Source organism: Suricata suricatta, chromosome 2 (assembly GCF_006229205.1).
Source record: "Suricata suricatta isolate VVHF042 chromosome 2, meerkat_22Aug2017_6uvM2_HiC, whole genome shotgun sequence".
NCBI lineage: Eukaryota > Metazoa > Chordata > Mammalia > Carnivora > Herpestidae > Suricata > Suricata suricatta.
Window position 1 is genome coordinate 78,240,406 of NC_043701.1, and position 15,934 is coordinate 78,256,339.

Below are 15,934 nucleotides of genomic sequence, written 5' to 3' on the forward strand. Positions count from 1 at the left end.
TCCCGAGCAGGCTGTGCGCGGTTGTGTAGAGCTCAACATGGGGCTCAGACCCGTGAACAGTGAGGTCATGACCTGAGCCGAAACCAAGAGTCTGCGCTTAACGGACTGAGCCACACAGGCGCTCCAGGAACTGAAATTTTAGTTCATGCATACTCACATTAGGAGATGATCATATTTATTTGTTTATTATTTTTATATTTTATTAGTATTATTTGTTTACTTTTTTATTTTTAGAGAAAGCAGGGGAGAGGGAATTTTTATTTTATCTTATTTTTATTTATTTTGAGCAGAGGTGAGGGGCAGAGAGAGAAGGAGACAGAATTGCAAGCAGACCCCATAATGTCAGCATAGAAGCCACACTGGGCGGAGGGGGAGGGAGGAGAATATCTTGGGCTTCATACTCAGCACGGATCCCGACAGGGAGCTCTGTCCCTTGACCGTGAGATCATGGCCTGAGCCAAAATCAAGGGGCAGACACTCAGCCAGCTGAGCAACCCCGGCGCCCCATGAAGTGATACTCTTTAACAAAACTCAGACACCTGAAAACAAGTATCTTAACACCATGGAAAGAGAACACTTAATGTAAGGGACAAGTGTTAGGTGAAGCATAGCGTCACCAAATCTCTAATGTGTGTGCTCGTCAGTACTATCCAACCGACTTCTGACTTTTTCTGTTTTTCTTAAAGACTACAGTTTGAAACCACAGATGATGAAGATTTCATTTGGGTTCAGGAAAATATTGATGAAATTATTTTACAACTACAAAAGTTAACTGGCAAGCCAAGGCAGGAGGTAAGACTTTAAAAACTCTTTATAAAAGATATCAAGAACAAAGAGTTAATGGAGCTATATGAACTATTTGAAACTAGTACCATATTTTCTAAAGAGTTTTAATTTTATTTTTATTTTAAATATTAATAACAATATTTGCCCTTCTCAAATAGAAGATAGTGAAAGTTTGAAGGGAAATTAACTTTCATTATCATTATCGAAGAATTGTGGTGACATTTTACTGTAGTATAACCAGGTTTCCTGAACAGAAGTTCACATTTCTACCTCCTCACTCATAACCCCCCACAGAATGGTACCAGCATCCTCACAATTGACTGATCTGATGAATCTTTTCATTCCCTGTCTTTGATTTCTTTGTAGCATGTGACACTTTTGACCTCTCCCATCTTAAAAGCTCTTTTGTGTGTGTCAGTATTCTTTCATTTCTTCCATTTCTTTTCATCAGTCACTTTCATGAATTCTTTCTCTGTATCTTCATTTTTTTTCTCTCATTGTGAAAGCTCACTCATTCGCACAGCCTGAGTTCTCCACAGACTGACTTACTGAACAAATATTTATGTTAGGCGCTTGGTATATGCCAGGTACCATCCTGGGTTCTGGGCTACATTGAAGAAATCTAATAAAAATCTCACCTTTATGGACTTTATCTTCTAGTATAGTCTATGCCTTTATCCCGTGGTCCAGGTTTATATTTTCCATTAGTTACTGGAACTTTTTCCATAGGAAATGCACCCCATAGTGATTTCTTAGGAACCTTACAGGCCCATTCCAAACTGAGCATCATCTTTCTTTTCTCCTTCTTGTCCCAAACCCTCATTTTTGGTCCTGATATCACCCAGTTCAGAAAGCCAAAGGCTGGGGCGCCTGGGTGGCTCAGTCGGTTAAGCGTCCAACTTCGGCTCAGGTCATGATCTCACGTTCGTGGGTTTGAGCCCTGCATTGGGCTCTGTGCTGACAGCTCAGAGCCTGGTGCCTCCTTCGGATTCTGTGTGTCTCCCTCTCATCTCTGATCCTCCCCTGCTCATGCTGTCTCTGTCTCTCAAAAATAAATTAAAAAAAGAAAAAAATGCGAATTATTAAAAAAAAGAAAAAAAGAAAGAAAGCCAAAGGTCACCATGGACCACCTTCCTTTACTCTCACTGTGATCCAAGCAGTGACCAAGTTCTGTGCTTTTACCCCCCAGATATCTGTCCCGTGCGCCCTTAGTCATTACCTTCACTCAGGCTGTCAGCACTTCTCACCTGACCTGCTGAGGACTTCCTCATGGGTCTGCCTGACACCAGGGTCTGTCTTCCTGAATCACTGTACTTTGCATGCTGCTACCAAAGGAATTTTTGTAACACATAAATTTTGTGGTACGCTCTTGTCTAATAGCCATTTATGGCTCTCCACTGCCTACATTTTGGTATGTTACCTATAAGTAAAGGCGGCCTTCACTCTAGCCTTACCAAGCAACTTGCAGCTCCCTGAAAACAACACACTCTGACATAAAACTTTATGCCTTTATACAAACTCTTCTTCTGCTTATTATGCCCTTCCTATCTTCTCTCCTATTAAATTTGTCCTTGTTCTATAAGGCTCAACTCATGCACCACTTTTTCATGAAATCTGTTGTTCTCCGTGCCTCTTCACGATTTTGTGTGCATTGTTTATACACATTATGCTTACACGACCTTAATACCATTTTATTTTTCTAGCCTAGCTTGGTGTCGCCAGGTACTTCTTGTGGCTCATTGACTGAAAGACTCCTAAGGCAAAATGCTGAACTGACTGGACATATCAGCCAACTGACGGAAGAAAAGAATGATTTAAGAAACACGGTTATGAAGCTAGAAGAACAGATCAGATGGTATCGACAGACAGGGGCTGGCAGAGATTATGTACGTCTGTTTTAGCATGGTCACAGAAATATTGCAAAGTTACAATTTCTGCTTTTTAGTTTTAATTTTTAACCCTAACAGGGTAAAAATATTAAGTATCTCATTCTTAGTAAGATCATTGGAAAATATTGTAGGGATGACAATAATGATAATAGATACTCTTTATTGGGAGTCTTCTCTGGGCCAGATCCTGGATTATATATGTTCAGAATCTCTCATCTGCATTCAGCCTTACACATGAGAAAACTGAAGTCTGTAGTCAAATCAAGAACTGCTTCTCTCCAAAGCCAGGTACTTTGCTACCTATGTGCCAGCAGAGGTCACATGTAAAGAAATGTTCAAATGTGAATCTGACTGTTCCCGTCAGTTATTTACTGGTTATTATGTTTGTAACTCAAGTGAAAGATGCCATTAAATGATATATTTCAGTCTAATAAACCACTCTGGCAATTCACTTAAATTTTTTCCTTTTAAAAACTGCAAAATAAAGTGCTAGCATCTGTAATATAAAAATAACCTTATGAAGATAGGAAAGACTTGTAGACCGTTTTGTATCAAATACATAATAACATCCACAGAGCTTCTGTAGGGATCCACTTCTCTGTGCACTTGCCTGGGTTCCCCCCCCCCCACTTCCCCAATGTAGTCTTCATAGGCTTTCCATTTGAACCCAGATGGCCCACTTACTACGTTTCTAGGCTTTTTTATTTAGAACAGGTTTTTAATGTTTATTTTGAGAGACAGAGGGAGAACAAGAGTGCAAGCAGAGAGGGGCAGAGAAGAGAGCAAGGGAGAAAGGAATCCCAAGCAGGCTCCGCACTGCCAGCATGAAGCCCGACACAGGACTCAAACTCCCAAACCGTGAGATCATGACCTGAGCCTGAATCAAATCCTTACCCAGCTAAGCCACCCAGGTGGCCCTCTAGACTTTTTAATTATAAAGCTCTGCAAAATATAGTTTCTTTGGGGGGGTAGGCTTTCATGGGGATTTTTAGTTTTAGAATTAATCTAAGCAAAGGATATAAGTGTATATTCTTTAATGTCGGTCAAGATTGTCTTTGAACTCTCCGTATCTGAGACTGGAAAGCTGATATCTCATAGGGATGCCTTTAATGTGTTTAATTTAGATTTTTCTTCAGAGACTTATTCCTGAAAGTCATGTATGCATGCTCTGGTTTCTTCAGTCTTCTAGGTTTTCATTCAGTGGTGGTGCCAACATTGAAGCAATCATTGCTTCTGAAAAAGAAGTCTGGAACAGAGAAAAGTTGACGCTCCAAAAATCCTTGAAGAGAGCAGAAGCCGAAGTGTACAAACTGAAAGCTGAACTAAGAAATGAAGCTTTACTTCAGAATCTGAGCTCTGACTCTGAGCATGCCACTATAAAGGTAAGCGACGTCTTCCATCTAAACCTACTCCAAAGCTGGTCCTTCGCCGTTGCCTTGTTTCATTTTTCACTAATCTTAACCAGACAGAATAAAGAAATTTAGGTGGCCGCAGGCTGTCCTTAGGTGTCACTGTTCAGTCTGCGTCATGAATGCAGGCCCCTCGCTGGTCACAGAAGCTTTGTGATGAGGCATGTCACAGGGGCAGCAGCCTGAGCTCATGGTCTGCTTCCCACCATGTCGTCTCTAACAGGACAAAAATTTCTCTTCTCCGCTGCCGCCGGAAGCCCTGCTCCCTTCAGTGTCAGAGCGTCACTCTCCGTAAGATCCTGAGCCCTCTCAACAACCTGTCATCACTGTGATGACTATTGTAGAAAAACAACTTTTAATCCGTTCATATAAAATCCAAAAGAAAAATGTTTGGAAAAAAATTTTTTAACCGTGGAGTAAACATAAATTTATGCCTCTTAAGGGGGCAGAGAACGTTAGCATTGAAAGTTAAATAGATGAGTGACTATAATAGTCCAAGTGGCTCTGCGCAGTTAGAGAAGAAAAACTGAGATGATAAGGGCATGACAAAGCATCTGCAGTAACTATGATGAAGGGGCTGAAATCCAAAAATACAGGTGTGGGGTTTGTGTTCACATGACACTGACTAAAGAGGCAGAAGTATGAAATTTAAGGTTGATTATCTTTACTTTCAAATTTGCTGATAAAGTAGAAAACAGTAATACGGTATCTACCATTCTACTACTATTTTTTTTTTTAATAAAATCTGGGTTCTCTCTAGAGAACAATTTGAATGGCTTCTTAATAATGTCTCTGTCTTCTTCCCTTGTTTAAACATAGAGAATTTATGGTAAATACCTGAGGGCAGAGAGTTTTCGGAAAGCTCTCATTTACCAGAAGAAGTACCTGCTGCTGTTACTGGGCGGCTTCCAGGAGTGTGAAGACGCCACCCTGGCGCTGCTTGCCCGGATGGGGGGACAGCCGGCCTTCACAGACCTCGAGGTCATCACCCGCCGTCCAAAGGGGTTCACCAGGTTTCGCTCAGCGGTCAGAGTGTCCATGGCGATTTCAAGGTAAAGTGTTTCCAAGAAAATGTGTTTTAATAGACACTAAAAGGAATTATTTCATTTTTAATCTACTCTTGTCTCTCTGCCTGTTGTGCTCTGTATTCATAGAGTTTGAGACATCTGCCATCACCAGAACCTGCCTGCTTCTTTCTTTCATCCTTTTAGCAGGGGTGCAGGCAGCTGGTAACTCGGAGCCGGCACATGCATTCTGGATTGTTCTGTTCTGTTACGTTTTGGTTTTTATCCCTGAATAAGCCCATGAAGTAGCTCAGATGTATAAATGAAAGGGATCATAAGAGGGAAAATACGTTTCTGAAAAGCTACCTAGGCTACAGGCATCCATCGTCTTCCTTGCTAAAATAACACTCTTGGGGCCCAGCTACACAGAGCCCTGGGCTAACTCTGGATTCAAACCCAAGATTAGCCGCTAGCACAATGAACTGTGCTCGTGCTGTTGTCACGCCTTCTCTCGGACTTCTCAGCCGCCAGCTCGGGCTCTCCTCCTCGCTGTGGGTGAAACGGAAGCCAGGACTCAAACTGCCAGTCCTCACGCAGGTGCGACACACCGTGGCTCCCAGGCTTTCCGTGCTTCCCCCGCTTTTGTGCATGTAGCAGCCAGGCAGTCTCAAAAGTACTTTCCGTTTTTAAAGTTCTTCCTATCAGGTCACATCTGATATGTCTTCAAAGGGTCTTGTCCTTTTTCCTTTATGTATTTTCCTCTGAAAAATATGACAATTTTTTATAACTAAAAGCCGTCTGAGATCACCTAGTCCAGCCCTCATCCACGCTGGCTCTGCAGAAGGAACTCACATTTTATCTTGTTAGTGGTCCGAGGCCCTCCTCGCCTGTGCTTCTCCACGTTGTTGTCAAGTGGCTCCAGTCTCTCCTTCCTCGTCTTTCATTCCTTTCATCACCTCGTACACCTCGTACAGGGTTTAAGTGCTAGCAGATGCCCGGATAAAGAAAAACATAATCCTTTCCTGAAGCCCTTAAGGCAGCTCACTTCCTAGTGAGGAAGACCCTATACTGATAACTTAGATGATATTAAATGACAGGTCACAAGAGTTTAGTTATTAATTTTACTGGAAGATTTGGGAAGGGTCTGTGAAAGCCAGTTGCCATTGAAAGACATCCTAACTCCCTCTTTTTCTTGTCCTCTTACATGTTCATTGTATTTTCCGTCTCCTAATACTGAGCTTTGAAACTGATTGGAATTAAGAAAGCAAAATCGGTGTTCACGAAAGTTCCTTGGGCCAGGGTGAGGCGGGCAGCAACTCGCCACATCTAGTTTGCAGCACTGCCGCCGCTGCGACCACCACCTTGCCTTGAGGGCCTCACTGTTTTCGTCGCTGACCAATGGCCTCAGTCCTCCAGTTTTTTCAGCGTAGTCACACTGCTCGTTTAAAGGTCTTTTCTTTCCATCTCATTTGCCTGTAGTCTCTCCAGTCTTTTCTCCTTTCATTAATTTGTTGCCCTTTCTTTGTCCATCCGCTTTTCTTTCTCCTTTTGCTTTTCATCTCTTTGAGTCCTTTATACCTCTGAAGGCAGAACAGAAGAAACCTCTGATGCCTCTTGGAAAACCTGTTCCAGTTAATTCTGCCACAGACTAGAGGACATTTGCATGATTTTAGATTAGGCAGTCATGTGACTGTGTTGAAATTTTTCTGTTCATATTCAAATGTATCACTTGAATTTTGTGGGATATGTTTGTTTATACTCTTTCCATTATAGATGTGCTGTGAAATGTAATTTCTTGGCATCTTTTTTAGAATGAAATTTTTGGTTCGACGTTGGCAACGGGTCACAAGTTCTGGTTCCATCAATATTAACAGGGATGGCTTTGGACTGAATCCAGGTGAAGTCAAAATAGGATTTCTTTTCTTATGCTTAGGATTCTCTTAAATTACTGTCCATATAATGCCTTCCTAAAAATGTGTTCTGGGTCTTGTGTTGGCCAAAGACCCCTTATAAGCAACAGAGCTGGGGCCCTTGCTGATTTTTAAAGAGTAATGAGAGCTCATTTTTCTGGAACATTAGCCCTGCTTTCCCATGTATCCTCCCAGTCCTGTGAGGCAAGTACAGTTACCGCTATTCTCACTTTACACAAGAAAAACTGAGGCAAGTAAAGCACTTGTCGTCGGGCCCAGAGCCAGCTCTGAGCCCTGGCAGTCTGGCTCTAGAGCCCCACTCGCCTAATGGTTGCATTTAAGGCTCTGATTCAAGAAAGGATTGCTGTTCCTCAGCCGTGTAGAAGGTACAGTTGGAAGTTTTCAGAGTACTCAGGTTTTGAGTTTACAAATAGGTTGTATGTAATGGTAACAGTTAAAATTTTAGGCAGAAGGATGAGCTTAGAAAATGGGGAGGATAGTTTCAGACACAGCGTAACTGTGTTAGTACAGCTGCATATTGGTGTTAATCACCTTTCCATACTCTGCCAGTGGCTGAGCAGCAGAGAAAGAGAAAACTACCTCGTGCCCTAAGCAAAGTGCTTTGGAATATGCGTCCTTGCACGTAAACAGCTGAAATTTGCACTATAATGAGTTCTCTATTGTAAATTAGCAAATCTTGATTTCGAGTTTTTCTAATAAATCAGTAGAATGGTGTGATGTAATATTTTTTACCTACATCATCTTTTTCTCTAACCCACACTACTCAGAATACCCCTCATATCACTTCTAGTTATTACAAAGAAGGCTTTTAAAAAGAAAATACTCCAATTAACTAGTTTATTTTCTTTGACATATAGTTCCCAATTATCAGAAATACTTATATTCAAAGGAAAATAAGACAGTTCTACTGTTTTTTCTCTTCTTTGGGAAGAAATAATTGAAAATGACCATAAATAAGTAGTGTCATGTAGAAATCTTTTGAACCATTATCTGCTCTGTACAGATTCTTCAAGAGCTTGATTTTTTCCCCTTTACAATACGGAACATTTTGGATTCCTTTAGGTGCTGAAAAGACTGACCCGTTTTATCATTCTTCTGGGGGGCTGGAGCTCTACGGAGACCCGAGACACTCGGCGTATCGCTCCAGACCAGAGCTGGACTGCCCTCGGTCTCCTCTACCTTTTCACAACAGGTAAGAGTGCGACGAAGCTGCCGAGAGTCATCACACAGACAGACACTTACCAGAGAAAGGAGGACAGTGAGGGCTCTGACTCCTTTGCTTTGTGTGTCTTAGTTGTATATGACTTACATATTAGCTAAGGCTCAGAATGAAAAACAGTTTTTGAATTTATACCTGGTTTCCAGGGATATTTGAAACCGAACTGATTATTTCGTATATGCTGTGGTTAGACACTGGGGAAAGTATTAACTAAATTGACAGTGTTTGGAGATCATGAAAAAAAACTCTCAGGTCTCCACAACGAGATGCATCTGCACATACACGGCGCTCACTGAGGACGTCTGCGCAAGCATTCTCTTGGAAGCTTTCATGACGACTTAGTAGCTGTTTTAAGTTTATTGAAATTTTTTCACCTTGTACATTGCAAGCTTAGAACTTTGGGGGATATAGATGAGGCCTAGCTTTGTGTCCCCAAGTTCTTGTTGCTCATTGACTGAAAAGACTACTGAGCATAATGCTGAGGTGACAGAACCTATCAGCCAACTGAGAAAAGAAAAGAATGATTTAAGAAACATGGTTATAAAGTTGGAAGAACACATCAGATGGTATCAGAAGACAAGAGCGAACCGATCATGTCTATTTTTAGCGTAGCCACATATTGGAAATATTGCAAAGGTATAATTTCTCTCGTTTCAATTTTTAGCCCTAATTATGTACAAATATTAAGTTTCTGATTCTTAGTCTCTGTGCTAGATCCTGGGCTGTATACTTTCAGAATCTCTAATCCATATTTAGCCTCGCACATGAAAAAACTGGAGTCTCTAGTCAAACCAAGAACTACTCTCCAAAGCCAGATATTTTGCCACCTATGGACCAGCAGCGGACACGTAGAGAAACGTTCAAGTGTGAATTATGACTGTTCTTGCCAGCTACCCGTTATTATGTTCATAACTCAAGTTAAAGATCTAGCCTTTGAGGGCAGGGTGGTGGCAGGTTGTTAAGTTACTTTCATTGTTTGTGGATAATTTGGATTCATGTTCATATTTTTAATCTCACAGGTACCCGGGCCCTCCAGCTGATTTAAACCCTGGTTCCCTAGCATGTTCTCAGCTTCAGAACTATGACCCGGACCGAGCCCTCACGGACTACATCACGCGGCTGGAAGCGCTGCAGAGACGACTCGGCACCGTACAGTCAGGTACTGTCAGCTGGGCCGTGTCCGCAGCAGACCCAGAGCTCCCGTCTCCTTCTGAAACTCCTGACCTCCTTCATTAGGATTATTGAATCTTAGAGTTTAGTTCATGAGTTACCACATTAGACTTAGGAATTTAACTCAAGAAATGATTTACGACCCCAGTTTCATTCTCACAAAAAAAGGTAGATTCATTGAAATGCACGATAGACACCAAGGTCCAGAGTCCTGGGAGGCTTAGCGCCTCCGGAGCACGTGTTCCTAATGACAGGGGCCTCCTGACAACACAGCGCCGCTCACATACGGTGCTGTAAGTGAATTTTTTCTTCCTTATGATTCTTATGACTTTGTTAAGATTTTTTTTTCTAGATTTTAAGAATACAACATATAAAAATGTGTTAACTGCCTCAATGTTACCTGAACAGCTTTCTCAGTCGGTAGTAAGCTGTTAGTTCAGTTTTGGAGGAGTCAAAAGTTAGACCTGGATTTTCAACTGTGCAAGGGGTCAGCACCTCTAGCCCCCATGTCGTTCAGGGGTCGGCTCTGATATGCGGTGAGGCTTGCAAAACGGGGGTGGGGAGATGACAGAAGGAAGCACGTACCCTGAGCCCTTAATGCAGCTGTTGTCCTCCCAGGACCCAGTACCTTTATCTATGGTCTCTGTCCCGTTCAAAGGACTTAATGTAAATGACCATTTTTTTCCTCGGCTCACAAACACAAAAATTCATACTTAATAGAAATGGATTCCCTGTTCGTTGGGGGAAGACCTTTTTTCCCCGTCTCCTTCAGTTCACTCCTGATTCGAATGTTTGAATCATTTTAATATAATGTGCTTTAGATTAATTTTAAATCAACTTTTACCTTTTGTTATTCTATTAAATACGTTTTCCCTACTATTCTTACAAATTAGATTGGGCTAATTGCAGGTTAGTGCTTTGTCTCCTCATGTAAGGGATCCTGTAACCCGAGCAACTCACAGTCCTAGGAAGCTGTTATCATGGGCTTTGCGGTGGTTTGTGTCATGTTTTGAGCATCTAGGTTTCACGAGACTCAGATTTTGAAGACCAGAAGATTTTTCAAGAGGCAGGAGGTATAGAGTATAGAACGTTCAATCTGCAGGTCACTGCAAAGAGAATCTTAACATTAGTCTTACCGTGCTACAGAGCAACAGTAACTTTCAAATATATGTTCAAAACCTCTTTTAAAAATCAGTTCAAGTATAAGACTTTCTTTACAAAAATAAAAAGCAGTTTTTTAGAGGGTAATAGTAATCTTCCGCCCTTCATGAACTAGTCAGTCTGGTGTAGGTTAAGTCTAATTTGAAATCACTACAGGCATACCTCATTTTATTGTGCCTCACTTTATTGCACTTTACAGATAAGTTTTTTTCTTTTTTTTTCTTTTTTAACAAATGAAGGTTTGTGGCAACCCTGTGTTGAGCAAGTCTGTTGGTGCCATTTGTTCCAACACCGTTTGCTCACTTTCACGCCTGTCTCATTTTGATAATTCTCAAAAAGCTTCAAACTTTTTCTTTAGACCTGTGGTCAATGGTTTTTTGATATTACTATTGTGATTGTTCTGGAGGCACCACAAACAGTACCATGTAAGACAGCAAACTTAATCGATAAATGGATGTGTTCTGAGTCCTCCATGGACCAGCCATTCCTCTCTTTTCCTGTCCTGGATCCTCTCTATTCCCGGAGACATAACAATACTGAAATTAGGCCAGTCAGTAACTCTACAGTGGTGTCGAAGTATTCAAGTGAAAGGAAGAGTCACACATCTCACTTAAAATAAAAAGCTAGAAATGATTAAGCTTAATGAGGGAGACACAAAAGCCAAGATAGGCCAAAAGGTAGGCATCTAGGACCAACAGCCAAGTTGTAAATGCAGAAGATAAGTTCTTCAAGAAGAGCTCATCCTTATGCCAGTTCTTCAAGGAAATTAAAAGTGCTGCACCAGTGATCACGCGAATGGTAAGAAAGCAAAAGAGCCTTCCTGCTGATGAGGAGAAAGTCTTAGTAGGTCTGGGTAGAGCGGCAGACCAACCACGGTACTCCCGTAAGCCAAAGCCTAACCCGGAGCAAAGCCGTAACGCTCAGTCCTTTGAAGGGTGAGCGAGGTGAGGAAGCTGCAAGTGGGAACCAGCAGGAAAGTTGGTTGACCAGTTTTAAGAAGTGTCCACAGCATAAAAGTACAAAGTGAAGCAACAAGCGCTGATGTAGAAGCTCCACGATATCCAGATCTAGCGCAGATAACTCATGAGGGGGTCTATGCTAAACAGATGTTTAATGCAGACAAAACAGCCTTGTTTTGGAAGAAGATGCCATCCAGTGCTTTCATAACTGGAGAGGAGGACTGTCCAGCTGCAAAGGACGGGCCTTCTTGTTAGGGGCTGATGCAGCAAGTGACGAAGGTGAAGCCAGCGCTCATTTAGCATTTCAAAATTCCTAGGGCCCTTATGAATTATGCTAAATCTGCTCAGCCTTTTACATCAGGATAGACACTGCATCTCTGTACAACATAGTGCGCTGCATGTTTTAAGCCGTGTTGAGATCTGCTCAGGAAAAAAGATTCCTTTCAAAATATTACTGCACATTGACGGTGCACCTGCTCACCCACGAGCTCTGATGTACAACAGGATGAAAGTTTACATGCCTGCTAACACAACATCCGTTCTGCAGCCCGTGGGTCAAGGAGTAATTCTGATTTTCTAGTCTTATTTAAGAAATACATTTTGTAAGGTTCTAGGTACCATAGATACGGATTCCCCCTGGCACGTCTGGGCAAAGTAAATCAAAACCCTTGTGGAAAAGATCCATGACTCTAGATATAAGAACATCAGTGATTCGCGGGAGGAGATGAAAATAACATGAACAAGAGTCTGGAGGAAGTTGATTTCAACCCTCATGCAGGACTTTGGGTTCAAGACTTCAGTGCGGGAAGTAACTGCATATGTGGTGGAAACTGCCAGGGAACTAGAGTTAGAAGTGGAGCCTAAGGATGTGACTGAATTCCTGCAATGTCATAAAGTTCCTGCTTATAGATGGGCAAAATAGGGGGGTCTCTTGAGATGGAATCTGTTTCTAGCGAAGATCCTGTAAGAGACTGTTGAAATGACAACAAAGGATTTAGAATATTACACAAAATTTAGCTGAGAAAACAGGGGTTGAGAGGATTGACTCTGGTTTTGTTTTGTTTTTTTCTGAGAGATCTAGAATCTGAAACAGGCTCTAGTCTCTGAGCTGTCAGCACAGAGCCCAATGTGGTGCTCAAACTCACAGACCATGAGAGCATGACCTGAGCAGAAGTCAGACACTTAACTGACTGAGCCACCCAAGTGTCCCGATTGACTCCAGTTTTGATAGAAGTTTTACACTGAGTAAAATGCTGTCAAACAGCATTACATGCTAGAGCGAAATTGTTCATGAAAGAGCCAATACAGCAAACTTCATTTTTGTTTTATCTGATCAGTCATCAGCCTTCAACATCAGGGCAAGACCCTCTTCCAGTAAGGATTACAGCTCCCCAAAAGTTCAGATGATTAACATTTTTTAATATTTTAGACCTAATGGTATTGCACACTTAATAGACTACAGTATAAACTTTTATTTGCCCACAGAAACAAAAAAACCTGACTCTGTATTGCAATATTCACTTTACTGCTGTGGTCTCCAACCAGATTTGCAGTATCTTCAGAGAACGCCTGTACTAATTAGTCTGGGATAGGTAGCAACTTAATTTGAAATAATTTTACATATCTTGTCTTTCTCTCTTAGGTTCAACCCAGTTTCATGCTGGCATGAGAAGATAATCCTTTGAAACGTGAATCAAGTGATTTTAAACAATTTCCCTTTTGTAAATCACTCGTTCTTTTGTGCTTTTGTATCGTGGATATTCAGCGGGACCAATATGAACACAGCTTATGATTGTATACAATCCCTTGCCAGCACATGAAAACAAACTGGAATTTGTACATATTAGCATTGTGTATGTATTCATACACAATAATCATTAAATTACATGTATATTTGTGGAATGCTAATTTAAATGATTAAATTATAAACCTTGTGTATTTATCGAATGGGTGAAAAACTTTTGCGCATTATGATACTGCTGAATGTGTAGCTTGAGGTGTCCTGCACTTTTCTTATAAGGCTACTGAAGTTACATGTTTCTGCCCTAATATATTTGCTACTGGTGATGAAGACAGATAATATCACTTGTAGAGACCTATTTTTGTATAATGGTAGAAGTTTTGAATTTTATGGGGTATTTTGTCAAGTACTGAAATAAAAATGACTTCACCATTTTAACCACACTGTATTTGAACCTTCATTTTTGTTTTTTGGAACTTTGAGCCATAGTTGTTGGTGGAGGTCCATTCAGGCTGCTGTGACCAAATACCATCGCCTAGATAACAACCAATTTATTTCTTGCAGTTCTGGAGGTTGAGAAGTCAAAGGTCAAGGTGCCAGCCCATTTGGTATCAGGTAAGGGCCTGCTTCCTCATTCCTACGGTGCCATGTCCCTGCTACATAGCAGAAAAAACAAGGACTTTTTTGCATGGACACTAATCCCATTCATGAGACCTCTGCCCCCATGATTAGCACCTCCCCAAATGCCCCACTTCCAAACACCAACACATTGAGGATTGGGTTTCGACAAGAATCTGAGCCCGGAGCAGGGGGTACAAGCATTCAGTCTAGGGTGGGGCAGATTATCTCAAATACGTATACTTTTTCTCTCCTCTTGAGGAAGAGTTTCCTTTGTACTTTTCTATAAACTTCACATCTATGTGTAGTATTTTTTAAGCTATATTGATATTTTCAATTAATAGGGCAATTATTGGATAATACTAATATGTTTAGTGTTTCTTGTGCCCCAAGGTGCCCACTAAGATAATGCAGGAATCATTTAATGCAAAGAATGTTAAATTTTATTAATCACAATGCTAAATGCAGCAGAATTAAGCAGTATTCTTGCTGCCCAAGCCAAATTCCAGATTGGGTATCAATCTGTTTTTTTTTAACCAGAGTCTTTCCTGAAACATGGCAGCTTGCTAAAAACAGCAAGAAGAGTATTTGGTGCTTTTCTTACCACTGAACATTCTATGATTTTATACCAACAAAGAGGCTCTGGTAACAAGTTCTACTTTCTTGGAGATTTCAAATTAACCTAATTCTTCCATTCTAGCAGCTGGGTTCTAATAAGAGGGGTTCCAGAAATAACAAATGTATTCTACAGCAGTTAGGTGAAGTGGAGAGAGATGTGGGTAGTACATTTTATTTTTTACTTAGCATAGCCTGCCATTCAAGGCCCTGCTGCTGAGCGATAATGGAGAAGCTAGCAGATGGACAAATGTCCGGTGAGCCTCTCACCCCCATCAGCTCTCCTTATGACATGAGGCCTCCACAGTCCAACTGGTCAGCAGTGAGCTGGTGGTTAAAAAGTCTACTCAAGTCTAAAACGAACTATTCACAAAACCTTGAGTAAGGCTAGTCTGTGTTTAAACTTTATGCCAGGAGCCTTTCTAGTTGTCTTGGAAACTAGGGTCCCTTCTCAGAATAGTGCCTTTAAGGCATACATTCTTAAAAGTTTTTGATATGTAAGATTTAAAGAAATAAGTTCTATCAGATCTAGTAACTACCATAATTTCAAAGTAGTGATGGAAGTAAAAGACATTTTAAGAGCTCTGCAATATCTTAAATTTTTTTTACAAAATCACAGATGCTAATACTAGTATATTGTTGGGGAAAAAAATTCCATCTTTGTACTAATTTCAAACTGTAATTTAGTATTTATGAATTTAACCCAAGTCCTAGATTCCTGAATTCTACTCACTGAAGCACACCACTTTACAATTAGTGAATAGACCATATTTTTTCTCAGAGACCATTTTAACGTGAAAAACTCAACAGGAGGGATCTTACCTTCAGAAATAGTTTAACAGGGGTCCTCTAGCATCTTTCCTTAGACATAAGGGAAAGTGTTTGGGCCTTACCTAGTGAAGAGAGACTGTGTGATTAAATTACTGGTATGTACTCAGGTCCCAAGTTACAATTTGAGTTGATTCTTGAACACTGGCTTCAACACAATGTGACCATGGATACTACCCCCCCACCTCCCCAAAGACCCTACTTAATATTATCTTCATCTTGTAGTTCTGGAACTCCTGGCTTCAAGTTTGTATTTAAAAAAAAAAAAAGTTAATCTAAGTTTTACTCAACAGAGTAACAGAAATATCCCTAATTAGATTCTGAAGAAGAAGCAGGAAACTACCTAGAGCCAAAGAGAACAAAAATTATCCTTTAAGAACTTTATTTTAGCTTTCACACACATGTGATGATGTAGAACCAGTTACAAATTTATCAAATAGATAAATATGTAATATTTAGGTAATTAGATCAAGATATACGTGCAGTCTTTACTATTATGTTTTTAGGAAATAAATAAGTCATTGTCAGATCTCTTACTTTCCTGGAGACCGTGCTTCCAGTTCAAATTTCAAAGGACATCATCTCCACAGCATAGCTCCATCTT

At 40.8% G+C, this 15,934-nt stretch overlaps 1 protein-coding gene across 4 annotated transcripts in view; it reads left to right on the top strand.

Moving 5' to 3' along the window:
* AKAP9 (A-kinase anchoring protein 9) overlaps positions 1-13,712 on the top strand; it is a 150,175-nt gene extending 136,463 nt beyond the window's left edge. For all 4 annotated transcript variants that reach the window (XM_029928795.1, XM_029928788.1, XM_029928797.1 and 1 more), the window contains 8 exons: positions 687-792; positions 2,490-2,672; positions 3,857-4,057; positions 4,904-5,136; positions 6,900-6,985; positions 8,082-8,211; positions 9,258-9,397; positions 13,171-13,712. In XM_029928795.1, coding sequence (XP_029784655.1) covers positions 687-792; positions 2,490-2,672; positions 3,857-4,057; positions 4,904-5,136; positions 6,900-6,985; positions 8,082-8,211; positions 9,258-9,397; positions 13,171-13,205 — 1,114 coding nt within the window. In that variant the 3' untranslated portion in view covers positions 13,206-13,712. The remainder of the gene's footprint in view (positions 1-686; positions 793-2,489; positions 2,673-3,856; positions 4,058-4,903; positions 5,137-6,899; positions 6,986-8,081; positions 8,212-9,257; positions 9,398-13,170) is intronic.
* The last annotated feature ends 2,222 nt before the right edge of the window (positions 13,713-15,934 follow it).